The following is a 17,976-nucleotide window of genomic DNA, read 5'->3' on the forward strand; positions in this document are numbered from 1 at the left end:
GAACTAGAAGACCTCACACACCCAGAAGCTTAGGTGTCATGCTTCATCATTGGTCTCCTGCTCCTCGTCAGACTGGCGCTGCAATGTCCCACGGGCGCCGTAGGCGCTCTTTGTTGGAGATCTTTTGTTCCAGCCAATGGTTTGAGTGCGTGTGAGGGGTCTGTTGAAGGTGTAGTCGTGAGGGAATGGTGAGGTTTAAAATAGGTGAGTCAATACACAAGGGACTTTATTCACGTGGCTGACTCCCTTAGTTAAAATGGTGGGAGGGGAGAAAGGAACCATGAGGTGCACAGTAAGCTAACTCAACCCTCTAAAAAGGTCGACATGTTTCTTGCCTTGCTGGCAATTCTTCAGGACCTCGGGTGCTAGGTACTACACAGTGAGAAAGATACATAAAAATAATAGAGAAGCTAGATACAACCTCACTGGGTCAATCAGGAAGCAGGCCAAGTTGTCCTGCTTTTAGAGGGGAGACCCTAAAAGTAACCCTAAAGGGGCCCGCAGTCTGTTCCCGTGGGGCTGTTCGTAAAGGTAAGATACCTTAGAAAAGAACAGCCTGGGTGTGGAACCTACCCCCGATGGAGAGCGCCCCACTCGGTGGCGCGGAACGGCTAGTGTTAGGAACAGCTGAGAGGAAGCCTCAGCAGTGAATGAGTTAAAAAGGCATGTGCACTTTGTTTTGTATTCGTGGCTCTTCCTCTAATGTAGTTGGATTTACTCCCTCCTGCAGCTAGTTAAACGGGCCATAATGCAATAGGAGGTTGGTCAGTAAGTGGGTTTCCACGCAGACTTTGACCCATATAAAGCTTGAATGATGTGCAAGGTAAATAAAAGCGCCATTCATGGAAGGCTAACAATGTGATAAACAATAGATGACACCACAATAAACTACTAGTGCACATTTCTTACAGTATATCGATGACACGATTTCTCTCTGTTCTCGGAAGACTTTGATAACCCCGCGAACTGAAATGACGTCCCCGATGTCGATGTTGGATTTCTGGTTTTCCTCGTCTTTGAGATTCTTCAACATGCCAGAGAGATTCAATCCACCAACTGTGCTCGGACAGGCACTCGGAGCTGCTGAAAGATGGGTGAGATGCATCAGGAGGCCGCCTTGAGCAACATCAGGAAGCAGAAACGTCATGGAAATCAGATGACGGCAGGGCTTGAGAACAAATAGGCCAACATTAGTCGTACATTTAAAAATATCAGATTCCGTGACAGAAATAGTTTTCAGAACATCAAGTCAAGTGCATAAACAAACAGGATGTAACAAAGCTTTTCAAGTAGCTTACCAGCCAGAAAAGACGAATTCATGTGTCAATGATTATTGTACAGATGTGGTAATGTTCTTTATTAAATATAGTTAACGTTCAATATCATATCCCAATGATAGAGTTTTTGAATTGTTTATATTTTTGCCAGGTCTCTGCCCAACAGGTAAATATTCTCTCCACTCCAAAGTGTCTGTTGTCTTTAGTTTCATCATTACAAGTTTGGTGCAGTCTGGTCAAGACAGAGGATCTCAAAAGTTGTTTTCTTATACACACCCCAATAAGAATTCTGACGACGAATAAAGATACAATTTACAGATCAACTGCAGAGTTAGCATGCACTCACACCTTCCATAGAGGAAGTGCATTTTTGGATTTGTATAAACCTGTTGAGCAGTTTTTGCGAAACCCTGAAAACGCAAATGTATTCTTTCTCCTTTCTGTGTAGTAAAACATGATCAGGGCCACTGGAATTATGCAGCGGGGAGGGACAAATTCTGTGGCAGGGTTGAGTACATTAAGCGTGAAGAAAAGGTAAATTATGCGACATAATGCGCCACATTTTACAATACCATTACTTTAATATTTTGTAATTTTTACACGTTAACACTGTCTGGGCATTAGTTGCACGTCATTAGTACCAGTTTAACACCCAAATATAGCAATAAGTAACAGAAAGGTACCTAGTCACCCTTTGTAAAGGGCCTTCCACTGCGCGGCAACACATTTTTAATACCTTTTGTACTGTTTGAGGTAGACAGAATTTGATTTGTTACCATGTACAGATTATGCAGCAGGTCATGGATTATAAGGCAAATCTATAATTATACGAAAAATGCTACAGCCGCACAATCGCATAATTCCAGTGGCCTTGATCATAATTTTAAGAGAGACACAGAGGCTATATTAAGTAACATCTCTTTATTGCTACTCGGCCATCAGCAACATTAAATTAAACCTTTAAGTGACTTTATCTCAGACACTTGCAGCTTGTATAGAAAGACCTGCGTCACAAGGATCTGCCTCGTAGACGATGACCAACCAGCTGCACCGGACACAGAAGAACTTTGAAAGGACGCAGAGAAATAAAAATTAAATTAAGTTAAAAAGGACCTTGATGAAAAAAAGATAAAAGAAGAAAAATATAAAGGCTGTGTTTAAAAGAGAGGGAAAATATTAGCCTCCATTTCTCCCTTGATAGTATGACGTTTACAGCAGGACTATTAGGAGAAGTTCAAAAAGATAGAAGCGGTGTCAATCGCCCGCTAAAAGTATGCCTAAAAAGATGGAGGATTTAGCTGCTTTAGCACAGGGGGCGGACTGCACTCCAAACTTACCCAAGTTTATACTAGGACCAGCGCACTCCGAGTCCTGGTTACTGTCTAGGGAAAGAGCCCAAAAGTGGTTAAAAAAAAGAGGTCAACAATTGAGAAGATGGCCTAAGTTTCTCTGTTTACTCTTCATAAACTTGAAAGTATTTGATGATGCATCAGGGTGGATTATCTTGGAAAGTAAGAGGGAAATCGCTGAAGAGAGTGTTTGTGTACCTCTGTGACGGAAAAAAGTGCCTTCCGGAGTAAAGGATCTAGCTCTACCCTCTAAGGCAGATACATCAGAGTCCCTTTAAAAATAACTGAACAATATGATGACTGTCAGTTTCAAGCAATAAACCTCATTTGGAGGCCAGGTGGTTAAGGAGGAAATACTGAATTAAAATCCTAAAGGGAGTTGTAATATAATAGTGGAGGTTGGTGTGAATACATATTCTTTAAAATGGTGACAGATTTAGCCTGCTCTGCCCACTGGAATTTCAAAGACCTCCAACTATTAATGGTCCTGGAGAATCAAAGAGGGGCAGTGGTTATAGTGGACGTTATCAATTGGCTGCACCACCCTAGAAGCTTTCTCTAAGGCTCGTTTGACAGCAGCCTCAATTTGTCAGTCCAGGGAAAGGTATATGGTGCAAGCTGGGAAACAGAAGATGCGCACAAAAGAACAAGGGAGGTTTGCTCAGAGACGTGAAACTCCTAGGGGATCGTCGTAATGAGGACTCACATCTGAACGCTTGCTAAACTTCATTTACATTGTAGTGGGGCACTCGGACAACAAGGTGCAAGGAGGCAAGAAAAATTCCCTTATCTAATAAAACAAATATTTTCAACAGGTCCACATGCCTTTAGACCAGTATGAGTGGATTTTGCAGATATTTTTAGCTGTACTGAGACACACAGTATAGGTGGAAAATGCATACCCAGATCTGGGTGCACTCTGTGAATAGAGTACTTTTGACGTTGTATGCCCAAAGCCCATGTGTTGTGCCTGTGTCACAACATCAGTTTAAGCCATGTTGCCCTATATTACTAAAGACAGCCACATGGTTTTCCATTTTGCAAAGTAGGCCATGGCCAGTACGAGATGGCTGCATTAAAACCTGCCTCTTCCTTTTCAACACTTGAGGCCTATGTAAGCATGGCTTGAGTTATGCCTAATTGCACTGCAACCTCAAAGCTCTGCTTCTCTGAGCTGTTGTGTTCTTTGCTCCAAGATCTGTCTTCATGTTGCCCTCCTTCATATTTCATGTCAGTTCTACTGCTATGGTCCTACTGCGTCATGATTTCTGTGCATTCTCAAAGTTAAAACTCTACCTTAAAGTCTCCTCGACAAACAACATATAAGGAATCAGAAGCTGCCTAAAACTAATGCTGAACTGAATATAAAGCGCCAACCTCAAGTTCAACCCAACTAAGAAGAAGTTCCTTGTATTAGCCCATAGTTGCAATGAAACACAGATTTGAGTCTGGCTATCCAAAATGAAACTGGACAGTTTCACCATACAGCTGGCAGTCAATTCAAGATCTCTTGGGTTACCCTCAGCAAAGAACTCACCTACAAAGAACAAAAGGCATAAAAAACAAAGACAGCTTGGTTCCAATGTTCCCTCTGAAAAAAAGACTAAACCCTTACTTACAAAAACCGACATTATAGCAGCAATGCAATCCCTTTTCCTCTCACACCTGGATGGAGGCAACATTTTGATCGAAGCCCTACCAGACTGTCGTATCCTTAGAGTGACCCACGGAGAGACAGGTGAGTGACGACATGTTTATTTAATTCTTAATTCTGATTTTGTGCGCACATGCACATCCATGCCCTCTGCCCTCATGTCCAGTAATGCCCACCCCACTCCCTGACCGGAAGTGGTGTCCGGTCTCTGTCCCCTCCCCTGGGTTGAGTGCAGGGTCCTAGTGCCCCCTGACTCGGGTCACTACATCTCCCTCTTTGTCACAAAGAGAATGCGATGAGAAAGAGAGATGGATCTAGGTATATGTCGAGAAGAAAAGGGTAAAGGGAGAGATAGAGAAAGAGCAATAGATAGAACTTGACAGAATGACAAAGAGAGAGATACCGAGAGAGAGAGAGAGAGAGAGAGAGAGAGAGAGAGAGATAGATAGAAAATGGGAAGAATGGAGAGACAGATTTTCGTCCCCATCACTACATTTCTTCAATCAGTCTTTTTGCCTTCTTGCTCACTCTTCTTGGACAAGTCCCTTCTTTTTCCTCCTGTAGGTCCTCTTCTTGTCCTTCACTCTTGTCCGTACCTCTTCCTTCATTGTCTATTGCTCTGTTCCTCTCCTTTTCGCCGATGCTCTCTGCCGTAGTGTCCTCTCCATCTTCATCAATGGGATTCACTCCTTTGAAGTGAGAGCTATTTCTTGTTATTGAGTAGGGACCTGATTCTGCTGTGATCATTGGCCCCTTAACCTCTGTTATTATTAGATGGTCCTTTGAAAATGGGGTGTCGGACGTTCTCCGTTGTCGCTGACGTACCACCACTAGGTCCCCTGGCTTGAGGTGCACCGGAGTGGCATGTCGCCTGGCGTCTGAGTATGCTTTCATCTTTTCCTTTGCCTCCTGGTCCCAGAGAGCAATGCTGCTGTGATTTGGTGATCTCTTCACCTCTAGCTTTGGTAGCCTTGTTCTGCTTGTCCTTCCCAGTACTAACTCAGGGGTTGTTTCTATAATCCCGTAGTACTTGACAGAGTGCCTGTCCTACGGAAATCTGCGCCAGCTTTGCTCTCTGGACCGCCTTCTTTATGTTGCCCATGAATCGCTCCACCATGCCACTCGCTTGTGGCCACAGAGGCGTTATCTTCCTGTGGTGAATGCCCAGGGAGGTGATGAATTTTTTGAACTCCTCCCCTGAAAACGGAGGACCCTTATCGGTCTTTAGAGTCTCTGGTGATCCCCAGGCTGCAAATATGTCATCTAGTATTGGTAATGTCGAAGGTGATGATGTCGAGGAGGTGTGGTGTACTATTGGAAATCTTGAGTATTCATCAATGATCACGAGAAGGTAGTTGCCTGTGTCTAGCGGCCCATAGAAGTCTGCTGCTAACGTCATCCATACTGCCTTAAGAAGTTCTGACATTTGTAAAGGTTCCGGCTTTGCTGGTGGGCCTGTTGTTTGGCAGATGTGGCAGCTCTTCTTGTCCTTCACTCTTGTCCGTACCTCTTCCTTCATTGTCTATTGCTCTGTTCCTCTCCATTGCGCCGATGCTCTCTGCCGTAGTGTCCTCTCCGTCTTAATCAAAGGGCTTCACTCCTTTGAAGTGAGAGCTATTTCTTGTTATTCTGTAGGGCCCTGATTCTGCCGTGATCATTGGCCCCTTGACCTCTGTTATGGTTAGTTGGTCCTTTGAAAATGGTCTGTGAGACTCTCTCTGTTGTCGCTGACGTACCACCACTAGGTCCCCCGGCTTGAGGTACACCAGAATGGCATGTCGCCTGGCGTCTACGTATGCTTTCATCTTTTCCTTTGCCTCCTGGTCCCTGAGAGCAATGCTGCTGTGATCTGGTGATCTCTTCACCTCTAGCTTTGGGAGCCTTGTTCTGCTTGTCCTTCCCAGTACTAACTCAGCTGAACATCGTCCTGTGGAGCTGTGGGGGGTGTTTCTATAATCCTGTAGTACTTGACAGAGTGCCTGTCCTACGGAAATCTGCGCCAGCTTTGCTCTTTGGACCGCCTTCTTTATGTTGCCCATGAATCCCTCCACCATCCCATTCGCTTGTGGTCACAGAGGCGTTATCTTCCTGTGGTGAATGCTCAGGTAGGTCATGAATTTTTTTAACTCCTCCCCTGAAAACGGAGGACAGTTATCTGTCTTTAGAGTCTCTGGTGATCCCCAGGCTGCAAATATGTCATCTAGTATTGGTAATGTCGCAGATGCTGATGTCGAGGAGGTGTGGTGTACTATTTGAAATCTTGAGTATTCATCAATGATCATGAGCAGGTAGTTGCCCGTGTCTAGCGGTCCATAGAAGCCTGCTGCTAACGTCATCCATACTGCCTTTGGAAGTTCTGATATTTGTTAAGGTTCCGGCTTTGCTGGTGGGCCTGTTTGGCAGATGTGGCAGCTCAGTATGCTGTCTTCCACCATTCCGTATAGGCCAGGGAACCATACCTTCTCCTATACCATTCTCTTTGTTCTGGCCATGCCAATGTGTGACTCATGGGCTAGACTGGCAGTCAGTCGGCGTAGCCCTCTTGGTATTACTGTCCTTGTTCCTTGCATTACTATACCATTTTTAGTCTCTGAGAGTTTGTCATGTATCCTTTTGAATGGCATGATTTCCTCTTTGTTGACTCCGTCTCCCATTGCACAGTTGTTGTTGATGTGTCTCCATCTTTGCTGCCTTGTTGTTGCTTTCACCGCTTGCATCGTGTCTCTTTTTTGTTTCCTGCTCTAGTTCGGCCTGTGTTAGTGGCGCCGGCGTGTTTTGTCTTAGTACAAAGTTGAGATATTCTTCTGCCATTGAGGTCTTCTCTGGTGCTTGTGGTAAGGGGTGCCGAGACATTTTTGTCGGCCAGGTTGTGTTCTTTGCCTGGCTTGTGCACTATCTTGAAATCGTAGTCCATTAGTCTTATGCGAGGCGGCATCTTTGCATTCGGATTGCCATATATTGTCACCAGGGCCTGATGGTCAGTTACAATGGTGAATGGCTTGCCATAAATGAACATGTGATAGTGCCATACCACCGCTAGGCTCTCCTTTTCAGGTTGGGAGTATGCTCTTTTGACGTCCGACAGACTTTTGCTTGCTTATGCAACCATTTTTCTTGGTGAGTCTCTATCAGGCAGGTGTTGTGCTAGTATTGCCCATAATTCGACCGGGCTGGCATCTATGGTCAGCTCGGTGCATAGCAACGGATCAAAATAGGCAAGGTGATCTACGGCCATCACGGCCTAATCTGATGGCTTCAAAAGCCCATCTGCACTCATGCGACCAGATGTACTTCTGACCCTGCTTTGTCAGGCCCCGCAGCGGTGTGCTCACCGTGGCGAAATCTTTTATGTAGCAGGCACAGTAGCTGGCAAGACCAAGAAACGACCTCACTTCTGCAACATCTATTGGAGGGTTTGCCTTTTTCAAGGTCTCTACCTTACTGGGGTCTGGCCTTATTCCTTTTTGGAGAAAATGTGCCCAAAGAATACCAGTTCACTTCTTCCCAGCTCACATTTGTCATCGTTCAGCGTTAGTCATGCTTGTTCTAGCTGCAGGCATACTTCACGTAGGGCACTGTCATGCGCTTCATCGGACCTATCAAACACCAGAATGTCGTCACTGTAGTTTAAGCTGTTTTTCACCGGCCCTATCACTTGCCTTATTGTTTCCTGAAATATCTCTGCTGCAGATGATATGACGAAACTCAGACGCTTGTAGCGGAACTGGCCCATGTGTGTGGAGACCGTGGTAATGTACCTTGACTACTTGTCTAGCTCCAGCTGATGGTTCCCTTTGCACAGGTCCAGCTTCGAGAATCGGCATGCACTAGTGAGACAGCTTATTATGTCATTTAGGTGTGGCCCAGGGTGTCGTTCCCTCTCAATGGCCGTGTTTGGTATCCTCATGTCCAGCATATGCAAATCTTTGAGGTATACTTTTCCGGAACCGCTACTATTAGAGAAACCCAGGGAGTAGGCCCTTCCTCGGGCTCCATGATGTCTTGCGCTAACAGACTCTGTATTTCCTCTTCAACCTGAGGTTGTAGATGTATGGGCACTCGTAGATGATGCTGCACCACCGGTTTGACTGCCTCGTTGGTGTGCAAAGTTATTTGCTTCCCTTTTAGTTATCCTAGGCCTTGTACTATGGCTGGATGTTCTTGTGGAGTGTTCAGTTTCTCTGGCACGTGGTAGGTTATTTCCAGCAGGCCCATTATCTGCGCCGTGACATTGCTCAGCAGGCATGGTGCTGGGATGTCTACCCGTAGCACGTGTATCTCTTCTCTGCATGACCTGTCTTTGTTCGTCAGTGTCTCTGTGAACTTTCCCAGGTTTTCCACCGGCTTCTTCGAGCCACAGGTGAAAACATCGACGGTCGATGGTGATATTGGCGGTCTTCTCTTCATTTTCTCGTACTTCGACGTGCACATGATGTTGCATGTGGCCCCACTATCAAGCACGATGTGACATCCTACTTCAATCTCCACTGTTGCAGTTTTCTTGATCTAATGCTTCTCCACAGTGTTGATGTGCTCTTGCCTTCGTTCTTCCGTGGGTGCATCTGACATCAGATACAGTCGTTCTGCCCTTTCCGGCGCAACTGTTCCTTCGGATTCATCTGAGGAGCTGCAAATTGCCATCTCCATGTGCCTGGCATGCCTGCTTGTTACTGCTCACGGTCTTGCCGGTCTTCCTCTCTCACTTTTGAACTGTCTACTCATGCAGGTGCTTATCTCTGTTGCACTTCATGCACCTCTGGCCCATCGCCGGACATGCACCCACGTGTGGGAAGTCAAGGGAACACCTGTAACACGTTCTTTCTTGTCGTTTCATTGGCGGTGGCGTCGTGTTGTCCTTGTGTTTGCTGCTTCCCATCACACGTTTCGCTTGTTCCGCTATTCTATCTTTCCCCTGCTCCATCTGTTTGGTGTGCGTTGTTGCTCTTGCTTCTGCTCTGGACTTTGTCAGTATTTTCTCTAGCGTCGTTGGTTCCTTCAAAATCCATGCGCGGAACTCCATCGATTGGCAGCCTTCGATGATGCGCAGTTGTTTCACTTGTTCATTGTTGAACTTGTCAAACCCGCAATACGTTACTAGTTTCCGCAGTTTTGTTGTTAAATCGTCAAGGGACTCCTCTGCTCGTTGACACGCGGTGTTAAATGTGTACCTCTCGAAGTCGATATGTCTTTGCGGGTCAAACTTCTCTGTGAGACACTATCAGTCCCTTAAACATCACTACTATGTCGCTGGGGAATGCTGTGAGCAGGTCTACCACTTCATCTTCTACGAGGTTCAGGAAGAGGTCAAGGTGTTTGGCCTCTGCGATATCTGTGGCGTACATGTAGCGTTCGAATTGCCGAATCCAGCGTTCCCACCTGATGCCTGTCTGTGGTTCCGATAGGCTGAATGGTAGTAGTCTGCGAAATATTGCCTGTGAATTGTTCTTGTCACTTGCGGGGTCAGTCATTTTCGTGGCGTGCAGGTCTTGCACACGTTTTCCTTTGCGGGCTTCCTTTTTTCTTGTAATTTCTTCTTTTTTCACAAATGTTCCTTAATGTCCTTTATATCTACCTCTATTGGGTGTTACTTCCTTTTGTTCAGTTCTATTTTCTTTTATTGTTTGTCTTTTCTTCTTTATTTCCCTTTTTTCTACTATTTTTGGGTTCTTTCGGTACTTGCCTGACCTCAAAATGGCCTCTTCCTACTCCTGGCTTCTCATTGGCTCTCTCGCCTGACCTTAAGATGGCCGTCCAAATTTTGGTGGGCAAGAGTTGCTATATTTTGTATTGCCTGACTATAAAATGGCCACCGGGTCTTCTTTGGCTTCTCATTCTCTGTCCCGCCTGACCCCAAGATGGCCGCCAAGATCTCACAAGATTTTGTTTCAGAATCCACACGAGGGAAGCCCAAGGCTCTCCAGGCAGTCGGGGGTCGGTTTCTTCGCGGTTAGGTGCCCTCAAACTCCATCACCTCACCTTCTACGATGCGGCAGGGGTGGGCTCATCATGTCGCTGCAGGCAGCACACGCGGACCAGGTGGGGCTTCTGGCTCTGGTTTCCTCACGATCAGGGTAGTAGGCTCCCGACTTCGCGTTTTTTTTTCAATTTCTCTGGACTCGACAGTCCAGCGCGACTCCCGACAGCGCTCGTTGTTTCTTGGTGGTCGGCGGACCAGTGTAGGCTCCTGGCTCCGATTTTTGACGTTTGCGCGCTTTCGGTGGTGATTCTTCACCCACCACCCTTGTCGCCAGTTGTCGTATCCTTAGAGTGACCCACGCAGAGATGGGTGAGTGACGATATGTTTATTTAATTCTTAACTCTCTTACGTGCCCACATGCACATCCATGCCCTCTGCCCTCATGTCCAGTAATGCCCGTCCCACTCCCTAACCGGAAGTGGTGTCCGGTCTCTGTCCCCTCCCCTGGGTTGAGTGCAGGGTTCTAGTTCCCCCTGACTGGGGTCACTACACAGACTTCACTGTGGTACTCCTCAAGGGCATCCTACAGGCTGCAACATGTCTTATCTAGGGTCGGAAGAAATTCATCAACATCACCTCAACACTGAAAGAATTAGATTGGCTTCACATCCAGGCCTGCAGCAGCTGTGGCTTGTACAAGTACATCAGTATAATAACAATACCATACATACCTTCCTAAAAAGCTACCAACTTCAGGGGCACAATGCCATCACAACAGCCATCATATCGCCAAAATGGAGAGAAAAATGTGCAAGAAAAATTGAACCAGTTGACAGTCTTCTCGGTCTACACTTTCAGGACATGAGACAGCATCCCCATCAAAACTAGAATTGGTGCAACTCTGCAGAAATTCAGGAAGAAGCTGTAGACTCACCATTTAGAGGAACACTATCCCACCCTTCGCCCCCTCAGATAAATGGAGGGCACCTATATAACATATACCATCACTCCACGTCAGGGGTGTAGCTTGGTCTATAATTTTAGGAGGGTATGTGTCTGGGGATTACCAACAAGCAAAGTGTGTAAGCAACTAAAAAGGTGGAGAGTGGACATGGACAGATGGGAGGGAAGGGCTACACGTTTTGCACTGCAGAGTGACTAAACAATCTGAGCTCACAGAAATAAAGTACAGGGCCAAACTATAGTACACGAATGGCCACAGTGGGTGGTGATGGAATACCATTAACTATAGTATGATACATGTGTCAAGTACATTTTGAAATACAGCATTGTAAAGTACATACGCAGCCGTGTGCCAAAGAATATGTACGACTTCAAATAATGAGAACAAAACAAGGACATTGAGCACATATTCTAATGCACCCTCCATACCTTTCCCAATTATCTTTTAGCTTCAATGCCAAGGCTGCTTACACGCGATACTTCTTTGACACCCTACTTACATTAGCTCCTGCTAAAAGCCGACATCTTGCCCAGATGCAGACCCTGCGCGACTGTTGTGCAGGGCGCACTACATACTATGAATCCAACTTAAACAAGCCAGCTTCTGAAAAGGCCCAGCAAGAACAGAACCAGAGCATATCCAAGGCTCTTAGAGTCTCTGGTAAAGCTATCATATGGCTCCACTGTTATATGTGACAAAAGTATCCAGCCATGACTATTTAGCAACAGAAAATAGGATTCTGATTTTGTAGTTTATTTTAAAAAATGTTTTCATCATCAATATTGCGGCTAGCTAAAAAGTTAGGACTGGTTAACGGTGTTATGCATAACACAGAGCCACTTACAGCTATTCTAGCAGAGTTCAATGGCACTAGTAGAAACATGGGAACGTCTACTGTTAATTAAAATAGAAAGCACGAACCAAACATCACTGTTGAACAATTAAATATCCTTGAAGATATTGAAAATAAAATGTACTTCCAGCAGGGTACACAGGTAACATATTTAAAACCACTCTAGCCCCAACCTGAATGAAGCAATATTAGCGCAAAAGAATTTGATTTGTTTCATAGCATTTTCCCCCCACAGAGGCTATTCTTCTTTACAGCCCCATTCAGCTCAGCTACACAAAGCAATGTTTGCCACTATCTTGTCAACTTTTTAGCCAACAGCATTTTTCATGTTGTTATATTTTAATTCATAGTTTAAGGGTGCAAGCAAAATTACATGTCCCAGAAAGTAAAGTGCTTTTGGCCAAAAGACGGGTGCTTGCTGAAAATAGTCGCCCATTAGCACGGGTCGCTTTGCAGGTGTGGCTACAATAAGAGCAACAGCTCACCTTTTCACTCATGACGCAGTTTAGTATTGCTTAATGCCTTTGGAATATTAACAATAGTTTGTTATGGTGACAATCTACTGACAGTTCTGGATCAAGGGATGTGTCAAGACAAAAGCACCAGCCATGCGTTATCAACTCATAGGTTCAGTTTATACAAATAATTTCACCATGGATGTGCACAATGTCCCATCAGATTGGGGAGTGGCATTACGCCTTCAGAACAGGGGCAGGAACACGCTGGGTCTCATGTCACTTGCAATGCTTGAGCCAGCATTTCCCTTGAAACATCAATTTGCATTATGAAACTTGGAGTTTGATCAAACAGTGAAATGTGCTGTTAGATAAAGAGTCACAACTGAGTAAGGGCCTTGTGCCTGACAGGAACAACCTGGGGTCTATGCAGGTTCAACAAATACCAGTTGGCACAAAAGTAAGCAACATAAGCTGTGTTGCTTGACAATGAAAAGGCTTCTGTAGTTATACTTTCATACTCGGTTCAGAGGTGGTTTGCAAATGGCTGGTGATTTTTTTCATATGTGAATAGAATTGCAGTATTGAGTTAAACGTCTGCCACTGAAAAAATTCCCAAGGATTTTACAAAGCACTACTGAACAAAAAGTAAATAAATAAATACGTAAATTTGGTCAGTAGTGGGAGACACATGACTTGTTGTCACTCCAAATATCACAAGATGCTAAAACTGCAAGGACACTCGACTTAGATTGTCTCCAAACAGCAAGAGGCGCAAGTCCTTCGCTGTTCGTGCTACGCCTCGGCTGAGTATACTTGGGGCCTGACTGCTGGCATGCAAGTTTAAACAAAGCATGCTTTGTCTGCCCTGCTAGTGCCCTGCACACAGCATTCAGTCCTAGACAGCACTAGCATGATTCAGCACAGCACACTGCAGCCAGGCAGAGATGTGAGGAAAGAATCCGACCAGTCAGGCTCCGATTGGAAAATGTATATTCCCCCCCAAACCCCTCTCCCCCCTCAAAGATACGTCCCTGCTTCACTTTTCCAGAACAGTACAGTTATGTGAGAGTTCGTGTTTTTGATCTGTGGTCTGTCACAAAATCTGCAAACATCTAAGTGGTATGGCAGAGAACAAAGTCACAGCATTTTATCAATAAGAATACACCTGAAAGTTTGTGAATACTTGAACACGAGAGCCATTGACAATGGCAACCAACATTACCCAATGGCACGGCACATTAAGGAAAGGCACTACAGCGACAGATCCAAACTCTCCTACTTTGCTATTGATCAAGTTCCACGCTACATCAGTGGAGGCAACAGAACATTGATGCCTCAAAAAAGGGAATCAAAATATATTATTGACATGGAGACTATGATCCTTGTTGGAAGAAACATGGAGGAAGAACTGAAAGTAAATCGGAGATATGATTGGTTCTTTTGCTTAAACTTATATCTGAATTGGCCTTGTTTTGTAGTTGCTTTATCTCTGAACTATTGTTCCTTTTACCTTTTCTAGGAGGAAAGGCAAGGAATGTCATATTCAGAACCCATAGTCTTAACATCATATCCTACGCAGACAACACCCATGCAGTATCCTCAGCCTGTGTCCGCACCCTCTGCATGCTTTTGAAAGATCTCTGGATGGCTCCCCGTCAGCACCAGAAAAACATTACTCAAGCCTTACTCACCAGCCAGCTGAACTACGGCAACACGCTCTATGCAGGAATCACCACCCAACTCCTTAAGAGACGATACAGAACTCAGCTGCCAGACTCATCCTCAACCTCCCCAAAGGGACCCGCATCACTCCCGCCTTAGAAACCTCCCAGGCTCCCCCCAGGCTCTCCATCCAGAAAAAATATGCCAATTCAAGATGCTGACCCACGCCCACAAGGCACTCCATGATCAAGGACCTGCAATCATCAACCACCGCCTGCACTTCCATCAACCTTCCAAACAGCTGCAATCCACATCCCTCGCACACACTCCCTGCATCTGACAAAGCCATGGCAGAGGGCGATCTTTCTCCTACCCTACCGCCAAGACCTGGAATTACCTCCCCCTTCAACTCTGATCATCATCCTCCCTTCCAAAATTCAGAAAGGTTCTGAAGACTTGGCTCTTCAGCTGATCCCAGCAGAAAGTAGCGCCTGGATACCCCGCGGGTGACTAGCCATGCAATACAAATCCTGACTGATTGATTGTTGTCACCTTTGTTGAAGGGGGAGGGGGGTGTCATTTTTTGTGTTGATGCACCTGCGCCCAGTGAGTGGTACAGAGACCTGAGAAGAATTGGGCAGCATTTCCACCACCCCAAAACAACTTGTTGCTCTCAACTGATGAAGGAATGACTCCAGAAACACGTGTCTACAGTTACACAGCACAAGCTGCACCAACAAAGGTGAAAAATAAAAGAGTACTACTAAATTAAGTGTGATCATGCACAGCATTTACTATGATGCAATGGGACAAACTGCGTGCTGGGATTTGAGGCAGTGCGCTTCCACCCTCCTTCTGTCAGGATAGACATCATGTTTTGATCCAATCTGCCAAACTCTAAAAAAGCCCTGCACTTGTAAGAGGGCATTCATCTTTTGCAGAGGTAGCCCTGTCATCAAAATCCTAATAATGTATTGTGCTCAAATGCCCCGATGGAAAATGTCTGAGAGACCAAAACAATGCCTCAAGAAGAATTGAGGGGCTTTAGCATAGTTTAGGGCCCATTCTTAAACGTAATCAACTAGTATCTGCCAATTAATTCTACCCCAACAAGGAACTTTGGCGAAGGAGTAACAAGGTAATCCTGTTTTTTGAGTTATAGACCATGACGTATGTTCTACCTACAGTGCTGGTGAGTCCTGTTCGTATTAGTGCTTTTCCTGTACAGCTACAGGGAAAAGCCTTTGAAATAGACGTGGGTACCAACATGATAGTGTTCCAAGGGGTTGCTAAAATACCCCTAAACCTATATATGCACTGTATTTTTGACAAGGAAGCACTTTCTTCATGTAAATATTGAAGTACAAGAAGAGAACAAGGAAGCACTCTCTTCATGTAAATATAAAAGTACAAGAAGATAAACAATCGATGTTCTATTGAAATGTTTCTCATTCAATAAGCAACAACTGTTCAGCCACACACATTTCAGTAGCGGTTTATGAACTTCTGTCTCTCATTTACTCTCGTAACATTCCATCCATCACTCATTACAATAGTTATACCTTGCAGAAGTGCTATATAATTACACGTATGTTTTACAAAATTATAAAAACTAATAGGATTTAATACTGCATACGTGAAAATCTTAGGTGGCTCTGAGAGGCGGTGAGAAAATACATGAGGCGGAGGATAGTATGCATGGAACCAAAAGTTTAGAGTTTGGCCAGAAAGCACGGGTTGTCCTCTATACAGCTTCACTTTTTCATCGGCTATGTCATGCGTTTTTTTATTAGATTTTATTGGGTTTTCTGAAACAGAAGAGAACATATACAGCTTCAGAGCACTGTCGGTTATGCCAGAATATAATCAACAGTAATATAAGGGTAAGACTGCTGGTGGAGGAATTTGTTAGAATCAACATCAATTGCCATGTCACGCATTATTACTCAAAAAACTTGCTAGGGATCAAATGTAGAAAACATTTGGCACCGTAATATTCAGTGTGACCTAAGGGCGTAACAGGCATGTCCAAGGCACAAACAGGGAGAGCGCCCAAAGGCCGCGCCTTTCAAAAGGTGCACCGTGCACCATAATACAAAGAATGCGTAAGAACTCACGCTGCCTCCAGCGCAGCGCATTCAAGTTAAATACGGAGCAGCTGTTGAGAAGCTGCTCTGTGTTTCACAGTGCAGGCGGCAACCCACTTGCACTTTCAAGGGGGATTAGAGATTCCCTTGCAGGCGGTGCAGTGAGTGACTGCACCTTCGTGCAGCGGGGTGTCTGGGGAGTCCATGAGACCCCCTTTCTCATCTCCAGAGGGCTGCCTTTAGAGACGCACTGAAAGTGCGCCACCTTTTTGCGGTGCACTTTCAGTGTGCCTCCTAAACAGGGTCGGATTGGCAAGGCGGGCATTTGGGAAACGGCCGAAGGGCCGTTGTCTCAGTGCCCTCTGTGGGCCGGTTTTTTTCTCCCCTTTTTCAGTTCACAGAGAGTGCTCTCTGCTATCTGCTCTCTGTGAACTTGGGAAGGGGAGAAAAAAAAACGGCCCACAGAGCGCACGGAAACAGAGACAGAAATGAAAGCGCTTCACTGTGTGCCATGCAGTGATTATTAGCTGTGGCCTCACTTCACCCCCTGCCGCTGAAAAGCAATCACGCCAAGGGTGGGCTGGGGAGCGGTGATTGTCTGCGAAAATCGGCCTCCCTGGGGGCCAGGTGTTGCTCAGGCCTTGAGCCATTTCCACCTCGGCCCCCCTGGGGCCCACGCAGCCGAGAAACGGTGTTAATCTTAACACCTCGCCCACAGCCCCTCAGATTCAGGGCACAGTGGGCGAGGAAGAGTGGGTCTGGCTGTGGGGGCTAGGTGATGTTTTGAACTCCCACCATCTTCACCTCAGCCTTCCCCTGTCTACCATTGTGCTCCACTGCCAAGACATTGCCCTGGGGCCTGGAGGGCTGGGGCCTGGAGGGCTGGGGAGGGCTGATTAATTTACTAATTGCAGGGGCCATACTGCTGTTCATGTGCTCTTGAGCTAAGTAGGTTAGTAATAGCAGGGGCTTCCCTTCTTTTCAGGTGCTCCTGCACTGAAGTTCTTGAATAATTTTGTGACAGAAAGGGGCCTTGCTGTTTTTTTAGTTGCTCAGCATGTAGGCCATTGTCACCTTGGGCCTGTGTCCTGCGCAAGAACAGTATCCTCCCACTTTCATTCCTTATCTTTGCATAGGCATAGGTGGCCTAACGCCAGAGTTGCAGAGATGGGGATTCAAGTTTGAATCCCAGGGTCTGCTCAACAGCCTGTGATTCTGGGCAGATCACTTCCTCGCCCAGGCCCTTAAATAAAAAATCAGATCATGCGTACTGTAATTGGTACTCATGAATAGAACTCAAATAGCCTTTGTCTTGGGCTGAATTTACACTACATAAAACTGTCAAATGGTAAGAAAATTATAAAAAATAACCATTTGTTCATGCTTTATGATTCTGCAAAGGGACCATGATAATTAAAGAGGACACTTTATAAAAACATGTCCATATTTTTAACACAGCTTTTCCGATACAAAATTTCCATTTCATGTGCCAGTTAACAATTTAACTCTATTTTAAAGGCCTAATCCAAAATGCAGACAAGGGGCATATTTCTCTATATGCCAAAAATATCATTTAGTAAGTTTTGGTTAGTTTTTTTTTGTAGTTTGTAGGTCATTCTGACAGTAAACACCCATTATCCCGAATCTTTCTTGCCGCATACCATCACTCCGCATACTTTTATTACGAATCTACTAGGACTCCGCAATGCCGTTATAACGCATGGCATTACATTTTATATGCTTTTACCACGCATA

The 17,976-nt window shown here is 45.3% G+C and overlaps 1 protein-coding gene across 6 annotated transcripts in view; it reads right to left on the reverse strand.

Moving 5' to 3' along the window:
* STN1 (STN1 subunit of CST complex) overlaps window positions 1-17,976 on the reverse strand; it is a 482,731-nt gene that overhangs the window by 233,716 nt on the left and 231,039 nt on the right. For 4 of the 6 annotated variants that reach the window (XM_086922737.1, XM_086922736.1, XM_086922735.1 and 1 more), the window contains one exon: window positions 910-1,083. In XM_086922737.1, the coding sequence (XP_086778863.1) occupies window positions 910-1,083 (174 nt within the window). The remainder of the gene's footprint in view (window positions 1-909; window positions 1,084-17,976) is intronic. The other 2 variants (XM_086922740.1, XM_086922739.1) reach the window with 1 other exon arrangement.

Source organism: Lissotriton vulgaris, chromosome 5 (assembly GCF_964263255.1).
Source record: "Lissotriton vulgaris chromosome 5, aLisVul1.2, whole genome shotgun sequence".
NCBI lineage: Eukaryota > Metazoa > Chordata > Amphibia > Caudata > Salamandridae > Lissotriton > Lissotriton vulgaris.